A 17,488-nucleotide genomic window follows, 5' to 3' on the forward strand; every position below is an offset into this window, starting at 1 on the left:
GAGGTGGAAGCGGCCCTGCCTGGCGCCCTGCCTGGATCCGGGCTGGGCTGCGTGCGGCCAGCGCAGTGTCCCTTCCTCCACCCCAGCCCTGCGGCCGTGCGCCGCCCCTCCCCGCGCGCCGCCCCTCCCCTCTGGTGGGATCACCCGAGGCTCTCCCCAGGTCGGGCCCTCCACCGCCCCGCGCCCCGCGCCCACCCGCGCTGTGCTCTTGTTCCAGGGCCCCGGCATGGCGCGCAAGTTCTCGGCCCCCGGGCAGCTGTGCATCTCCATGGCCTCCAGCCTGGGCAGCTCGGCCCCCATCGCCGCCGCCTCTGCCACGTCTCTGGGCCACTTCACCAAGTCCATGTGCCCTCCGCAGCAGTACGGCTTCCCGGCGGCGCCGTTCGGCACGCAGTGGAGCGGGACGGCCGGCCCCGCGCCGCAGCCGCTCGGCCAGTTCCAGCCGGTGGGCACCACGTCCCTGCAGAACTTCAACATGAGCAGTCTGCAGAAGTCCATCAGCAACCCCCCCGGCTCCAACCTGCGGACCACCTAGCGCGCCCCGAGACGCGGGCCGAGGGCGTGCACTAACCGCCGGCTCACTTCATCCTGAGCCCCGCCAGAACCTTCCTCCTCCCTCCACCTGCGGGAGGCGGGAAGGAGCGGCTTTCTTGTGGTGGGTGCCCCGCTGAGCTTTCCTGTCTGCGCTCGGGGTGGGGTGGGGTGAGGTGGGGGTGGACCAGCCTTGGGGTCACCCACCCGCACACCTCGGCCCCACCCCCTCCTCCCCGCACCCAGTAAAAACTAGCAGGGCGCGGCAGCCTCCCCCTAGGCCACTAGTGCTGTCGCGCGCACCAACGAGGAAACACTGTGATAGAATGTTGTTGGACAACAGTAGTTTGAGAGAGTGAAGTGTGAAAGGTTTCAAAGGTTCACAGAAAGCGAGCTCTCCTCACCAGACGCTTTAACTTTTCCTTTGTATCTCCACTGTATTAGAAGAATAAATGTGAATGTAAAATTGTATAAATCGCCGCACTTGAATACTTGTGTTCTCCCAGTACTGCTTGCTGGGGATCTCAGTGCCTTGGACTTGGGGTGCCCCCGTCCCGAGCAGCAGCCACATCCCAGACCCCAGGGGCGCGGAGGCGGAGGTGGTGACCGGGCGGCGGCGGCCTGAGCAGGTGGGAGCGGGGCCGGGCGGGGCGGGCAGCGGGCGGGCAGCGCGTGTATCAGCTGAGAGCCTGGGCCAGGGTAGCTCCGAGGGACCAGGGCCGGCGGGCGCGGGTCCCAGCCGCACCGTGCCCCAGGCCTTTCCAGCTTGGGGCTCGGTACTGCGCTGAGATGCCCGCCCTGTCCGCCACGTCCAGATGGCTGCCCCCTCGGAGCGCGGCACAGCACTGCCGCCTCTCCATCCCCACAGTCACCGCAACCGGCCAGCGTTCACCGTGCTGCGCCTCGACCCTCTCGAGGGCTGGGGGGAGCGGCTGGCACCGTTTCCGCTCCTCTGACTAAGCTAGAAAGTTGCCGTTTTCCACCTTTCCCTTCGTGGAAAAAGCAGCGCGCGGCCCACGCGGTGGGATTGTCATTCTTGGGGACCGGCCAGCGCGAGGCCCGCGACAAGAAGGTGGCGAGCGGCGGAGGCCGAGGGGAGCGCGACGGACCCGCTGCACCTGGACGCGGCTCCCACGCCGCGGCCTCTCCCCGCGTGGGGCTCCCCGGGGACGCGGCCTCTCCCCGCGTGGGGCTCCCCGGGGACGAGCCAGTGCTACTGGACTGGTTAAATTATTTTTGTGTTACTAGGACAGTTTGAGTATCTTTTCCACATTAAAAAGGACTTTCTCGATTCCGGGTGTTTCCTTACATTATTTAACAATGTACACTGTTTTTTTTTAAACAAACTGAATCCGCGCCTCGGGAACCTCAGCCGCCGTTATCGTACATTTTGCACTAACTCCGGGTGTGGCGCTTCTTGTAAGCTGCGCTTCGTGCTACGGTTTGTTACCTTTGTAGACTTTATTTAATGAAACCATTCAAATAAAGCCGACTTGCCTTTGTGGAGCTGCGGGCTTTCCTGTTCGTTTCCAGCCGCCGTCTGCCTCTTCCCCCCGGGAGCGGGCCGGGCCTGGGGGGAGCAGGGCTGTGACCCGGGGCCAGCCCGTGCCGTGGCACCTTGAACGGAAGGGTGAAACACGGGGGAGCCCAATGCTAAGGCTCGTCCCCACTCTGAACTGAAGCAGCTGCCGCCAGCGTTTGCTCCGGGATGTCGCTGCTCGTGAGATGTGGGTGCTGGTCCACCCATGCTCCCCTCCCAGAGTTGCAGCCAGAAACCTCCAGCTCAGACTCGGAAGTCCAGGGGCTTGAATTCAGGGCCTTGGTGCTGTCTTGAGTTTTGCACAAGGCTAGTGCTTTATCATTTGAGCCACACCTACATTCCAGCTTTTTGCTGGTTAACCAGAAAGTCTCATGGACTTTTCCTGCCTGAGGGCGTCAGATCTCAGCTTTTGAGCAGCAGGGACTGCAGGCGTGAGCGTGTGTGACTGGCAGCTTGCATTTTCCTTGGGCGGGGCCTGGTGTTTGGGGGCAGGGTGGGGCGGGGCCCCACGGTGGCACCTGCCTGGCTGGCCACGCGGAAGTCCTGTCTGTCGGTCACTGCCACCCAGGCATGCTGCCCCGTGGGTCAGGCCGTGTGAGGTGGCGGTCCACGACTCGCCACGGAGGAGCCCGAGCCCCGAGCTGATGGCAGACACAAACCCCGACCTGCCTCCAGGGACGGGGCGCGTGGACCCGGGAGGAGGCCCGGCATCGCTGGGGTTGCAGGCAGGCCGCGGTGGGGGAGGAGCTGGCGTGGGACGGAGACACCGAGGCCGCCACGGGCCGGCCTGCGCGCACGGACAGCCGCCGCTCCCAAGACGTCTTTATTCACACAACAGCTTAGGGACAGATGCAGGCTCGCTCGCTGCGGGGGGGGGGGGGGGGTGATCGGGGAAGGGGGGCTGGCTCTCTGTGCGCCCTGACCCGGGCCTGGGCGAGGCTCGGTGAGGAGCGGTCAGTCTCGGGCCATGGCCAGCGGCTTCCTGGGCAAAGGTGTCTTCCAGTCCCCTCGGGGCGGCGCCTGTCCAGCCTGGGCCTCAGGGTGGATCCAGTTTCCGTTTCTTCCAGTCCCGGTGCTCCGGGGGAGCCTCACCCCCTGCGGAGGAAGCGGGGGAGCTGTGACTTCCAGATGAGCAATCCCATCTCAGACTGAGCCGAGGAACAGACCCCAGGAGGCCTGGGCGCGGGCCTGCGTTCCCTCGCCCTTGGGAGGGCCCGCGGCACGGCCCTGGTGGCTCTGAATTCGCTCGGCGTCTACGTGGATGTCTGCTGTGTGATCTCACCCGACTTCAATGTCCTCGGCGTTCACGGGACTGTTACTATTGCATTTTTTGCTTTCTGTCATGGGGCCTGAACTCAGGGCCTGGGCGCTGTCCCTCAGCTCTTTAGCTCAAGGTGGGCGCTCTACCCCTTGAGCCACAGCGCCACTTCTGGTTTTCTGGTGGTTCTCAGACTTTCCTGCCCGGGCTGGCTTTGAACCATGACCCTCGGATCTCAGCCTCTGAGTAGCTCTGCCTGCCACGCTCCTCCCGAGTTTACCTCCCGCTCAGACTGGGGGCCGCCCGGACACGTGGCCAGGCCCGGCTTCTGTTAGTTGAGAAAGGGCCTTACAGCCATCTGCCAGGGCTGGCCTCCAGCCGCCAGCCTCACAACCCCTGTCTCCTGAGCAGCTGCACTGGCCTCCCGTGTTGGGCTACCTGTTGGGAGCCAGTGCGCGGTGCAGGTTTGGGGGTGCCAGGACTTGGGTTTCTCCGGCTTCTGGTGGCAGGTGTGTGGGCGCCGGTCTTGCAGCGCCACCTGGTGGTCCGGGGCTGCGTGGGCAGAGGTCCAGGGGGGTTCTGGTTTCACCGAGGGCTTCCTGAAGTCTTCCAGGTCCGGAGTGAGGTCCCAGAGGTCCAGGTTGTCTTCCGGGTTTGCTGCAGGGGGCAGGGGGCAGAGGTCAGAGGTCACAGGGCCCAGGGCCCGGCAGTGCGGCTGTGCAGGCTGGGCCGGGGCCTCCTCACCTGGTGGGACGTCCTCCCTGAGGGGGGCGGGGGCCGAGGGGGGACCGGGCCGAGGGGGGGCCGGGGGGGGCGCTGTGGGTGACACAAGCAGAAAAGGCGAGGGGTAGATGGCGCAGCCGGCGGGCTTGTTAGCGCTTCCCTTCCCCGCGCCCGCCCCGCCGTCCGCCTTCCTCTCAAAGTAGGAACAAGAAAACGCTGTTGTTGGTTTGGGGGATGCTGGGGTTTGAACTCTAAGCCTCACGCTCGCCTACGCCCGCGCTCAGCCCCTTGTGCTCCGCCCCGGCCCCTTGGCAGCTCTGGGGACGGGGTCCCCTGTGCAGCTGGGGTGACGCTTGCCAACAGCAGTTGACAAGGCCGGACAAGGCCGGCTGCGAGCCGCGAGCCAGCGGCTCCAAACATGGTTCTGGGGTTCTGTGAGGGCCACCATTACCCCCCCACCATGACTCTACCACCACCACACCACTACCACACCACCACCACCACCACCACCACCACCACCACCACCACCACACCACCACACCACCACACCACCACCACCACTACCACCACCACCACCACTACCACCACCATCACCACCACACCACCACACCACTACCACCACCACCACCACCACCACACCAACCACACCACCACCACCACACCACCACACCACCACCACCACTACCACCACCACCACACCACCACCACCACCACCACCACACCACCACACCACTACCACCACCACCACCACCACTACCACCACCACCACACCACCACCACCACCACCACCACCACACCACCACCACCACCACCACCACTACCACCACCACACCACCACCACACCACCACCACCACCACCACCACTACCACACCACTACCACCACCACCACCACCATCACCACACCACCACCACCACCACCACCACTACCACCACCACCACACCACTACCACCACCACCACACCACCACCACACCACCACCACCACACCACTACCACACCACCACTACCACACCACCACCACCATCACCACCACACCACCACACCACCACCACCACCACCACCACCACCACCACCACACCACTACCACACCACTACCACACCACCACCACACCACCACCACCACCACCACCACACCACCACCACACCACCACCATCACCACCACACCACTACCACACCATCACCACCACCACCACCACACCACTACCACACCACCACCACACCACCACCACCACCACCACCACCATCACCACACCACCACCACCACCACCACCACCACCACCACACCACCACCACACCACCACCACCACCACCACCACCATCACCACACCACCACTACCACCACCACCACACCACCACCACACCACTACCACCATCACCACACCACCACTACCACCACCACCACACCACCACTACCACCACCATCACCACCACCACCACACCACTACCACACCACCACTGCAACTTGCCCTCTGCAGCCCTGTGGTGGTGAGCGGTCACAGCGCCCTGAGGCCTTGGCTGTGTGTCACACTCATTTCCCCGTGGGTGCAGAGGACAGGGAACCAACGCGGGCTGCGGGGGGGGGGGGGGGGGCCTGTGCAGCCCAGCCCCACCCCCGCCCCGCCGCACCCCCGCACACACAGTCCCTGCGCAGCTCCAGCCCAGCCCCACCCCCGCCCCGCTGCGCTCCCCGCACACACAGTCCCTGCTCGGGCGCCTTCACGCCCCTGTGGGCCCCGCACTGACGCCTTTCTGTGTAGACCGAGCAGCCACGGCCCATCACCCCAGCTGCTCAGGAGGCAGAGACCTGAGGCGCAGACGGCTGAGGAGAGCTCTGTGAGACTGCGACCTTGGTTGACCAGCAAAAAGCCGAAATGGGGGTGTGGCTCAAGGGGAAGAGCGGGCTCCAGCCTTGAATGAAGCCAAGGGAAAGCACAAGGCCTCGAGGTCAAGCCTAGTACTGCACGCACACACAAACATCCTTTTGCCCTGAAACGTCAAGTTCCGCCCCCCCCCCCCGCCCCGTCCGCCAGGAGAGCCGCGGGGAGACCCCCACGCACCGTCACTCTGTCCCACGGCTGCAGCCGGCCGCCGCTCCATCTGCTCCCGGAACTGCTGCTGCAGCTGCTTCTGCCGCAGCTTCCGCTGCAGCGTGGCCTCCTCCGCGCTGCGGAGCCAGAGACGTGAGTGCCAGGCACGGGGGGGGGGGGGGGGGGCCGGCCCGCAGGCGGGGCACAAACGAGCACGCACGGGCCCTACCTGGAGCAGCCGCGCGTCTCCCCCTCCTCTTCCTCGGGGCGGCCTGGCCTGCGCGGGGCCGGCGCTGCCGCGGCCCCCGGGGCTCCCGCCTGCAGCCAGCAGCTGTTGTACCTCGCCTGCTCCACCGACGGCTCCAGGTCTTGTCTCTTGGCTTTGGTCAGATCCACTTCCAGAGGCCGCTGGAAAAGAAACATGGGAGGGAAAGGGCCTGACGGGAGATCCTGGAAAGGATCACTGTCCATCACCCCTCCGTCACTCCCCATCATCTCTCCATCACCCCTCCATCACTCCCCATCACCCCTCCATCACTCCCCATCATCTCTCCATCACCCCTCCATCAATCCCCATCACCCCTCCATCATCCCTCCACTCTCCATCACCCCTCCGTCACTCCCCATCACCCCTCCATCACCCCTCCATCACCTCTCTGTCACCCCTCCATCATCACCCCTCCATCATCTCTCCATCACCCCTCCATCATCACCCCTCCATCACTCCCCATCATCTCTCCATCACCCCTCCATCACCTCTCTGTCACCCCTCCATCATCACCCCTCCATCACCCCTCCATCACCCCTCCATCATCACCCCTCCATCAATCCCCATCACCCCTCCATCACCCCTCCATCACCCCTCTGTCACCCCTCCATCATCACCCCTCCATCACTCCCCATCACCCCTCCATCACCTCTCCGTCACCCCTCCATCACTCCCCATCACCCCTCCATCACCCCTCCGTCACCCCTCCATCATCACCCCTCCATCACTCCCCATCACCCCTCCATCACACTGGAACGGTGAGTGTGCACGGACCTCAACAGACACCTGCAAGATGTGGTGAGCAGGCCTCACCGAGGATGAGCGCCACAAAGCAGCCCTACTAAAGACACTCTGTGGTCTCAGTGCACGTCTAGAGGGGCGCAGGACCCCGCGGCTGCATGGGAGTGGGGCTGGGCACACCCGCCAAGCCACAGGCCCGGGGCGCCGGCCGTGGTCACGCTGGGATGGCCACAGAAAGCCCAGCTCGGCAGTGGGAGCGCGGCGCCCTCCCTCCAGCCAGCCCCAGCTTCCGCGGGCGGGGACCCCGACCGGGCCTGCTTCCCCATCCAGTGCTCTGGTGCTGTGTCCGCTCACCTCCGCGCCCCAGCCCGCCCCGCATTCTCCCCCCCCCAACCCTGGCGCTCGCCTCACCTCTGCCCTCCTGGCCACTCCCGCCTGGCATGCGCCTGGCGCTTTCCTGAGCTCCACCAAACGGTGGCTTGGGTTCTGCGTATGTGGCTCCTGCCCCAGGCAGGGGGCCAGAGACCACTGTCCTTTGCGACCAGAGGCAGTGAGCAGAACGGGAGTCCTCTCCCACAGTGATCTCACGCCTGTCATCCCAGGTGCTGAGCAGGCTGAGATCTGAGGATCGCAGTTCACAGCCAGCCTGGGCAGCAAAGTCCATGAGACTCTCATCTCCAATAAACCACCAGAAAACAAAGTGCACTGGAGAGCACTTACCTTGAGCTGAAAAGTGCAGGGACAGCGCCCAGGCCCCAAGTTCAAGTCCCAGGATCAGCAAAAAACAAAAACAAGCAGCTGCCTGGGGTGCGGGGGGGGGGGGTTGTCCTGGCAGAAGGGGGGCAGAGCCTTCCCGTGGAGGAGGCCGAGGGAGGGGACGCGGGGACACAGGGACGCAGACCGTGCCGGCCACAACTCCTGACCAGGATGGGCAGGGAAACCACCAAGCCTCCATTTCCTATGGGACACAGCCTCTGAACAACACCCCGAGCCCGTGGCAGCGCCTGTCCCAGTCCCCCGCCCCCAGCCGTGTGCATGCAGCGTACCTGGCGGGGGAGCTTGCTCAGGGAGCGCAGGTAATCTTTGTCCAGGATGCAGTTCCCCAGCGCGTTCCCGAAGCTCCTGGCGTGAGGGGAAGGGGCGGGGCTGAGCAACGGCCGGGGCTCCGCCCCCAGGCAATGTCCTTGTGGGTGCTGCTCAGGCCCAGGATGCTCCTGGCGTGAGGGGAAGGGGCGGGCTGAGCACCGGCCGGGGCTGGCCCCCAGGCAATGGCCACGTGGGTGCTGCTCAGGCCCAGGATGCAGAGCCCAGCGCAGCCCCATGCTGACCTGAGCGCGCGCTTCAGCCCGTCAGTCACCGCCTCCTTCCTGGCCTTCTCCAAGGACAAGGCCTTGGACTTGAGGCCCTCGCTGACCCCGTAGCCCACGTCCTCGTGGTAGGCGCCATCCTGGCCGAGGGAAGAAAGTGCGGGAGCCCGGCCGCAGCTCCCTGCCCAGCCCCAGCCGCAGCCCGGCCGCAGGTCCCTGCCCAGCCCCAGCCGCAGCCCGGCCACAGGTCCCTGCCCAGCCCCAGCCGCAGCTCCCTGCCCAGCCGCAGCCGCAGCCCGGCCCGCACCCAGCCCGGCACACTCCTCAGCCAGCAAAGGGCTGACCCCGTCATACCTAATGGGCAGCAGACCCTCCCCCAGAAGGCGTACTGGGGACTGAACTCGGGGCCCTGTGACCAATGCATGCCTTCTACCACGGGAGCCCACCTCTCAGTCATACCCAGGCCGTCCTCCTAGACAGCAGGACGGACAGCGGCCACCCCGCCACGCCCAGCATCGCCCAGCATGGGTTGAGATGGGGTGGTGGAAACTTTTGCCCAGGCTGGCCTCAAACTGCCATCCTCCTGACTCCCAAGTAGCTAGGACTGCAGGCCTTGACCACTACACCTGCTCCTCTGTCTTTCCTACTGTCCGATGGCATCCACTTCTCGGACTGACTGCCAGTGATAGCGTTAAACACAACGTGTGACAATGCCACACCAATACTTTGAAAACAATTCACACAGCACTTCAGGAAATGAACATACATACATATGCGTAAAAACCTACCCATCCCCAACTACCTACTTATGTGAGTTTCTTAGACTGCTTTTTTTTAGAAGTTGGAATAGAATTAATGAGGTTGAAAGGCAAATCATTTTCTAGAGTTTGAGACTGTATTTCAGTGACAGAGCAAGTGCCTAGTGCTGATGAGATCCTGGGTTCCGTGTCCAGCACTGGGGGCGGGGGGAGGGGGGTCACACACACACACACACACACACACACACACACACACACACACACACACACACACACACACACACACACACACACACACAGTGGACATAGAAAGAACCCAGAAGCGCCATGTGTCTCATCGAGACGGCGTTTGAGGCGGCTGTGGTGTGGCTCCATGGGAGTGCCTGAGGCCTGAGTTCAACCCCAGCATTTGCCAGAAGAAAAAACAGAAACAAACCCGGAAGACTTGACCCTCATAAAGCCTAGATCTTTGGGAGGCTAACATCTGCAGGTTCACAGTTCCAGCCCGGGGCGGAAAACCCCGTGAGATGCCATCTGGACGGAAGGGCCGGGCGCTGGTGTGTGCCCGTGCCCGGCATCGGGGCTCTGCCCATTATCTGGTAGGCCCGGGCCATCCCTGTTCCCACCCCCAGGGGGCGCCGTGCCACTCACCTTTAACTGCACCCTCACAAAGGCACAGACACCCACGTAGAACTTGCCGTTGTTGAGGTCCACAAAATCTAAGAACGGGGGGGGGGGGGGCTCAGAGGGAAGCAGCAGCAGCCCACCCCGGAAAGCCCGCCCCATGCTCAAAGCGAGGGAGGCGCGGGGAGGGGAGACGCGCACCCACGTTCTGCTGCGTGACCGAGTGCGCCCAGCCGTTGTAGCCGAACATCTCATTGGCCAGGTTAATCACCCTGTGGCCCTCGATGTAACACACCTGGAAAACGAGGGGGCGGCCCTGAGCCGGGCAAAGGCCGCGTCGGCCTAGTCACACGGGAAGGGCATTTTCGCCAACGTGAGCCTCCATGCGCCTAACTTGGATTTCAGAGATACAGAAAGAGCCGGGGCAGGGCTGGCACCGGCTCACGCCTGGACACCCGGCCGCCCGGGAGGCAGAGCTGGGGCCCGCCAGGCAGCAATGAGCTCACACAAGTGGCGCCCCCCTCACCACCCCAGCTACCAGGGAGCAAAACCAGGACTGCAATTCAGGCCACTGACACGCCTGTCGCCCCAGCTCCGCTGAGGCCTGAGGCTCCTGGTTCAAAGCCAGCCCGGGCAGGAAAGTCCATGAGACTCTTCTCCAATAAACTACTCAGATAATACAAACTACAGTGAGCTGTAGAGCCTGCTGGGCAAATGCGAGGCCCCGGAAGTCAACCCCAGTAGCTACTTGGAAAAATATATATATAACTTTATTTTTATTTATATATTTTTTGAGATTATGGGGTTTGAACTCAGGGCCTGGGCACTGTCCTTCAGCTCTTTTTGCTCAAGGTAACTTTGAGCCACAGCGCCATGTCTGGTTTTCTGGTAGTTCATTGGAAATAGGAGTCTCCAGACTTTCCTGCCCGGGCTGGCTTTGGACCGTGATCCTCAGATCTCAGCCTGCTGAGTAGCGGGGTGACAGGCGGGAGCCGCCGGCACCCAGCTGTTACACAAAGGCAATGAATGCTTGGACCACGTCAGACGACTCTCAAGGCTGGACACCCCCTGCCTGCTTCCCGGAGGGTCTAGGAAGTAGCCCCTCACTTCTGAGTCTGGCCCCACACAGGGGGGTTGGGGGCCCCATCTCCAGGTCATGGAGCTGCTCCTACCTTCTGGCCTCCTCCAGCCATGCGGCTGCTTATGTATTCCGGGCCCAGCCGCTGGCGCAGGGCGCTCTGGATGGCCTGGTATTCCTCCGCCGAGTACTGAGTCTGCAATCCAAATGAGAGATGGGCCAGGCTGAGGGGCGCCCCCCGCCCCGCTTCCCCCTCCCCGCCCCCGCCCGGTGTTGGGGAGAATCAGGAGGCTCTTCACATGCAGCCGGGTTCACTTTGAATTGTACCTTATATGAATACATAATACCCATCTAAACAAGATTCCTGCTACGCTCAGTCTTTTTTTTTTTTTGGGGGTCCAGTCGTGGGGCCTGAACTCTGGGCCTGGGCGCTGTCCCTCAGCTCTTCAGCTCAAGGCTAGCGCTCTACCACTTGAGCCACAGCGCCACTTCCGGCTTTTTTCTTTTTGCTTATGTGGTGCTGGGGAATTGAACCCTGGGCCTCATGCATCCCAGCCCACGCTCAGTCTTTTTTAAAACTAATTTTATTTATTTTGTGTATGTGACACGGAGGAATGGAACCCAGGGCCTCGTACATGCTAGACGGGGGCTCTACCACACTCCCAGCCCTCTGAGCAGTGCTGATGAGAAGCTGGGAATGTGTGCAGCGCATCACAGACGCGCACCTGCCCTCCTGGACACAGCTGTGCGGGTGACCGGCCCGGGACAGAGCGTCTGATACCTGTCCAAAACACAGCACAGCCCTGCCACCCGCGGCGGGCCGGTCACAGCCCCCAGGGGGCGCGTCCTCAGCCCCAGACATGCTGGTGCTGGCTCTGCAGAAATGAAAGCCCTGAAGGAGACCTCCAAGACGGCGGGGCGTGGGGCGTGGGGCGCGGGGCGCTGCAGGAGCTCCTGGGACGGTCAACTGAAGCCAGCCACGCTCCTCAGCTGTGGGAGAAACGAAAGAAAGCTGCAGGCACACTATGGCTGCGTCCTGTCAGGAACAGTCCAGGACGTTGGGGCCGGGGCTCTGTCCCCATCCCAGCCGAAAGCAGACGAGATCCGAGGACTGTGGCTCAAAGCTAGCCCGGGTAGGAAAGTCTGTGAGGTATGTGTGTGTGTGTCAGTCCTGGTGTGTGAGGCTGTGTGTGTGTGAGGCTGTGTGTCAGTCCTAGTGTGTGAGTACTGGTGTATGTGTGTTCTGGTGTGTGAGGCTGTATGTGTGTCAGTCCTGGTGTGTGAGTACTGGTGTATGTGTGTCCTAGTGTGTGTGTCAGTCCTGGTATGTGAGGCTGTGTGGCTGTGTGTGTGTGGCTGTGTGTGTGTGGCTGTGTGTGTGTGGCTATGTGTGTGTGAGACTGTGTGGCTGTGTGTGTGTGAGGCTGTGTGTGTGAGATGCTGTATGTGTGAGGCTGTGTGTGAGATGCTGTATGTGTGAGGCTGTGTGTGTGAGGTTGTGTGTGTAAGGCTGTGTGTGTGAGGTTGTGTGTGTAAGGCTGTGTGTGTGAGGTGTGTGTGTGTCTGTGTGTGAGGTGTGTGTGTGTCTGTGTGTGAGGTTGTGTGTGTGAGGTGTGTGTCTGTGTGTGTCTGTGTGTGTGTGAGGCTGTGTGTGGCTGTGTGTGAGGTTGTGTGTGTGTGAGGTTGTGTGTGTGGTTGTGTGTGTGTGTGTGAGGCTGTGTGTGAGATGCTGTATGTGTGAGGCTGTGTGTGTGAGGTTGTGTGTGTGAGGTGTGTGTGTGTCTGTGTGTGAGGTTGTGTGTGTGAGGTGTGTGTCTGTGTGTGTCTGTGTGTGTGTGAGGCTGTGTGTGGCTGTGTGTGAGGTTGTGTGTGTGTGAGGCTGTGTGTGTGTGAGGTTGTGTGTGTGGTTGTGTGTGTGTGTGTGAGGCTGTGTGTGAGATGCTGTATGTGTGAGGCTGTGTGTGTGAGGTTGTGTGTGTGAGGTGTGTGTGTGTCTGTGTGTGAGGTTGTGTGTGTGGCTGTGTGTGAGGCTGTGTGTGTGTGTGTGTGTCAGTCCCCGGCCTCAGCCCCGGCCCCGGCCTCGCGGGCGGCGGGGACCCCGGCCTCAGCCCCGGCCTCGCGGGCGGCGGGGACCCCGGCCTCAGCCCCGGCCCCGGCCTCGCGGGCGGCGGGGACCCCGGCCTCAGCCCCGGCCTCGCGGGCGGCGGGGACCCCGGCCTCCTGCGCCCGGCCCCGGCCTCGCGGGCGGCGGGGACCCCGGCCTCAGCCCCGGCCCCGGCCCGCGGACCAGGCTGGGCGGCGGGGACCCGCGCTCGGCCCGGGACTGGGGACAAACTGAAAGGCGGAAAGGAGTCAGTGGTGTTGGACGGATGTACGGCCGAGCGGACGGACGGAGGGACGCGGCGGGCCCCACCCGCGCCCCGGCCCGCGCCGCGGACCCCCGCCCCGAGCCCCACTTACGCGCCGCCCCGGAGCGCGCGGAGCACGCCGGGAGCCCCGCCCGGAGACGAGGCGGCAGGCGCGAGGGCGTCTGGGAACTACGGGGCGCAAGGCACGCCGGGAAGAAGGTCCGCGCCCGGAAAGCACAACCGGAAGTGCGGCGAAGGCCCCGAAAAGACGCAGAGTAACGGGGTGCCGTACAGCAAGAGGGACGGGACGACTCTTCATCGGCCCGAGCGCCCCCGCCCCCCGCCTCGCGTTCGTCTCCCTTCCCGGGGCCCCGCGCCGTCGCTCCCCGCGCCGCCGGGTCATCGCAGGCCTCCCGGAGTCCCGCGGCCTCCGCTTTGCCCCGCCCCACGTCAGGCCGAGGCGCGGGCGGGAGGGGGCGTGGCCTCCGGGAGGGGCTCTAGGGGCGTGGTCTCCGGATGGGCGGGGCAGCGAAGCCTTCCAGGGGTGTGGTCTCCGGGACGGGCGTCGCCTCTGGGGCGTGGTCCCTGGACGGGCGTGGCCGGAGGAGGGGCGTGGCCGGAGGAGGGGCGTGGCCGGAGGAGGGGCGTGGCCGGAGGAGGGGCGTGGCCGGAGGAGGGGCGGGGACGCCCAGTGCCCAGCCAGCGCCCGTGGCCCGTCTCCCAGCCGCCGCCGTGGCCCCGGCTCTGCAGCCCCGGGGCCGGGGCCGAGGGCCGGGCAGGTCCGGCCTGGTCGCCCGGTCTGTGCCGTGGGGTGGGCTTGGGTGACCGACAGCACACGGCCTCTCCGCGGCGCCGCCCGCGAACCGAAGGGAAGGGCGCGCATGCGCGCCACCCCAGCTCCCCCTGCGGCTGAGCTGAGGACAGCGGTTCGAAGCCAGCCCGGCACGGAAGGCCGCGGCGCTCCGACCGCCGATGAGCGGCCAGAGAGCCCGCGCTGGAGCTGAGGTCGGGCGGCGGAGCGCCAGCCTTGGGGGAGAAGCCCAGGGTCCGAGCGCGAGCCCCGGGCGTCCCCCCCAGGAGCCTGACCCGAGCTGACCCGCGGGCCGCCCCCCCAGGAGCCTGACCCGAGCTGACCCGCGGGCCGTCCCCCCCCAGCTGACCCGCGGGCCGTCCCCCCACTCCCGAGCTGACCCGCGGGCCGTCCCCCCCAGGAGCCTGACCCGAGCTGACCCGCGGGCCGTCCCCCCACTCCCGAGCTGACCCGCGGGCCGTCCCCCCCAGGAGCCTGACCCGAGCTGACCCGCGGGCCGTCCCCCCCAGGAGCCTGACCCGAGCTGACCCGCGGGCCGTCCCCCCCACTCCCCAGCTGACCCGCGGGCCGTCCCCCCCCAGCTGACCCGCGGGCCGTCCCCCCCCAGCTGACCCGAGCTGACCCGCGGGCCGTCCCCCCCAGCTGACCCGAGCTGACCCGCGGGCCGTCCCCCCAGCTGACCCGAGCTGACCCGCGGGCCGTCCCCCCAGCTGACCCGCGGGCCGCCCCCCCCCAGCTGACCCGAGCTGACCCGCGGGCCGTCCCCCCCCAGCTGACCCGAGCTGACCCGCGGGCCGTCCCCCCAGCTGACCCGAGCTGACCCGCGGGCCGTCCCCCCAGCTGACCCGCGGGCCGTCCCCCCCCAGCTGACCCGCGGGCCGTCCTCCCCAGCTGACCCGAGCTGACCCGCGGGCCGCCCCCCCCCAGCTGACCCGCGGGCCATCCCCAGCCGTGTGTGGCCTGCAGAGTCAAGGTCCCCGGCCAACCCCATGGAGCGAGCAGTTGGTTGTCCGGTGGGCAGCAGGGATGGAGGTTTGGACTCGGAGGCTGGAGGGGCTCCGGTCAGCAGCCAGCGTCCACGCACAGTTCCTCGGGTGTGAGCGCGCGCTGGCCTTTAGGCCCCACGGGGACTCGAGTTTTAGGGGAAGGGAAGGCAGTCCGAGGAGGCCTAGGAAAGGAGACCCAGGCCAGTCGGTGACCTCAGCTGTGCAATGCGAGAGTTACAGAATGGGCCACCGGGGACGTTACCCGCAGATCTCCCTGCTTCGCCCTCCTCCCGAGGAGCTGGAGTTCTGGGCATGCCCAAACGGATTTTGAGATAAAGCAGCACTTTCTCCCTGCTGACCTCCAACCTCCATCCTCCTATATCCTCCTCCCTAGTCACCGGGATTGCAGGTGTGAACAACAATGTCCAATCCTGGAGTCGTTTGTTTTTTGGTCAGTTGTGGGGCTTGAACTCTGGGCCTGGGCGCTGTCCCTGAGCTCTCATGCTCAATGCTAGCGCTCTACCACTTAGATCACAGCGCCACTTCTGGCTTTTTACTGGTTCATTGGAGCTAAGTCTCACAGACTTTCCTGCCTGGGCTAGTTTCAAACCTTGGTTACGTAAACCTTGGAGTGTAACGTTACACAAGTTTTCTGGGGGCAGTGGCTCACACCTGTAGTCCTGCTCAGGAGGCTGAGATCTGAGGATCCTGGTTCAAAGCCAGCCTGGGCAGGAAAGTCTGGGAGACTTTTTACCTCCAATAAATCACTCAGGAAAAGGCAGAAATGGTGCTGTGGCTCAAGCAGCAGAGCAGTGGCCTTGAACACAAAGAGGCTCAGGGACAGCGCCCAGGACTGGGGACACACAAACACACACACACCCGAGAGCCTACAGACAGGAAGCAGTTCTTACTCCTCAAAAGAGCTTTATAAAGTATGGGGCTCTAACAAGCACGAGACAATTATTTTTTATTGCATTTTTGTCACCTCTGTGGAAAGTCGGCTGCATTCCGCATCCATTAGCTCCGTCACTGCTCCTCTGAGGGGCTCTGTACAGCAGACGCAGCTCTGCCTTCAGAGCTGTGGGGACCTCGTGTCTTCTAGAAAACGTCCATCTTCAGGATTGTCTCCTGCTCCGTATTTGCTGCCGGAGACTAAATGGAACTTCATTGACAACTCAGAAGAACCACAGGGGCTGGGGCTGGGGCTCAGAGGCAGAGCGCCTGCCCAGCATGCACAAAAAAGCCCCGGGTTCGATTCTTCCATACCACATACACAGAAAAGGCTGGGAGTGGTGTTGTGGTTCGAGTGGTAGAGTGCTAGTCTTGAGTAAAAGAAGCTAAGAGACAGCGCCCAGGCCCTGAGTTTAAGCTCCAGGACTGACAGAAAAAAAAAAAAAAAGAACCACCGGCAACAGGGCCCAGGGATGGGAGGAACTGGGGGGGGGGGCCCACGGGCAGGAGCCCCGTTGGTGTCAGGTAGTCTTTGAGATTCCGTTACTCACCCCTCCTCTTCCTGGACTAGCAGCCCACGATCGTGGTCTGCAGCCTGTCCACTGCGCAGAACCCTGGAAATGTCACTCTGTGCGTGGGAGGCCAGCGCTTCCCCCCCTTCTCCCTCCCCCCCCATGCCCGGCCACGTGGGCCGCATGCTGGCAGAGCAAGGGCCTGGGAGGACCAGGCCCGGAGTGGAAGGATGTGGGGGGGACGGGCACCCCCAGGAGCGGGGCTGCCTTTTCCTGCAGCATTGCATCCCGGGGAGGGGCAGCCGAGGAGTCACCCGGTGCTTCTCTGAGCTGGCCCTCCGTCCCCAGGGACAGGATTGTTGTCCCTTCCGGTCCTTGTGTGCCGAAGGTCGCGGCTGCAGGGAGCCACCGCCCCTCCATGGGGTGCAGAGGGAGAGGAAGGCCGGTGAGTGTGGGGGAAGGTCGGGGTCTGACCTGGCGTGGGGGTCTCACAGAGGGTGACCATGCGGGGGTGGGGGGGCAGGGGAGGGGCATCATCCCATGGACTTCCCAAAGCCATTCTGATAACCAGATGCTGTCGTTTGTAGAGGGAAGGTCTTGCTGCGTGGCTCAGGTTGGTCTTGAACTCCTGGGCTCCAGGGATCCTGGGACTGCAGGTGTGCACACACCCTGCACAGCAGGGCAGTGTCTGTGTGGCCGTTCTGGGGAGCGCTAGTGGGACATCCCATGACATCCAAACGCAGCCATCACATCGCACCTACCAGCCCTTCTCCTGAGCTACCACTGTTTAAGAGGCCTGCGGCCAGAGCTCGTCCAGCGGGGATAGACTGACTAAAGAAACTATCGGGTGAAAAGTTGCGATGGGCTGTCATCCTAGCTCCTCAGGAGGCTGAGATTGGAGGATCTCACTTCAAAGCCAGCCCGGGGTAGGAAAGTACGTGAAACTCTCAGATCCACTTAACCACCAAACAGCCAGAAGTGGCACCGTGGCTCAAGTGGTAGAGTGCTAGTCTCGAGCATAAAA

At 64.0% G+C, this 17,488-nt stretch overlaps 2 protein-coding genes across 15 annotated transcripts in view; one reads left to right on the forward strand and one right to left on the reverse strand.

Moving 5' to 3' along the window:
- The window catches only part of Wnk1 (WNK lysine deficient protein kinase 1), an 88,358-nt gene extending 86,321 nt beyond the window's left edge, over nucleotides 1-2,037 (forward strand). For all 11 annotated transcript variants that reach the window (XM_069988824.1, XM_069988826.1, XM_069988825.1 and 8 more), the window contains one exon: nucleotides 218-2,037. In XM_069988824.1, coding sequence (XP_069844925.1) covers nucleotides 218-535 — 318 coding nt within the window. In that variant the 3' untranslated portion in view covers nucleotides 536-2,037. The remainder of the gene's footprint in view (nucleotides 1-217) is intronic.
- On the reverse strand, nucleotides 2,031-13,363 carry Rad52 (RAD52 homolog, DNA repair protein). 4 transcript variants are annotated; one of them, XM_069988867.1, is made up of 12 exons: nucleotides 13,317-13,363; nucleotides 11,638-11,846; nucleotides 10,951-11,052; nucleotides 9,980-10,073; nucleotides 9,806-9,873; nucleotides 8,418-8,536; nucleotides 8,136-8,211; nucleotides 6,310-6,488; nucleotides 6,111-6,217; nucleotides 4,074-4,145; nucleotides 3,768-3,986; nucleotides 2,031-3,166 (listed from the first exon to the last, which is right to left on the reverse strand). In XM_069988867.1, exons 2-12 carry the CDS (start codon nucleotides 11,716-11,718, stop codon nucleotides 3,108-3,110), a joined length of 1,176 nt encoding a protein of 391 aa, XP_069844968.1. In that variant the 5' UTR covers nucleotides 11,719-11,846; nucleotides 13,317-13,363; the 3' UTR covers nucleotides 2,031-3,107. The 4 variants fall into 4 exon arrangements, with proteins under 4 accessions (XP_069844968.1, XP_069844967.1, XP_069844969.1 ...); XM_069988866.1 differs by having other exon boundaries at nucleotides 9,980-10,094; XM_069988868.1 differs by lacking the exon at nucleotides 4,074-4,145 and having other exon boundaries at nucleotides 9,980-10,094.
- Nucleotides 13,364-17,488: the final 4,125 nt, after the last annotated feature.

This window comes from Dipodomys merriami, unplaced genomic scaffold (genome assembly GCF_024711535.1).
Source record: "Dipodomys merriami isolate MVZ:Mamm:240054 unplaced genomic scaffold, mDipMer1.0.p SCAF_368, whole genome shotgun sequence".
NCBI classification, from domain to species: domain Eukaryota; kingdom Metazoa; phylum Chordata; class Mammalia; order Rodentia; family Heteromyidae; genus Dipodomys; species Dipodomys merriami.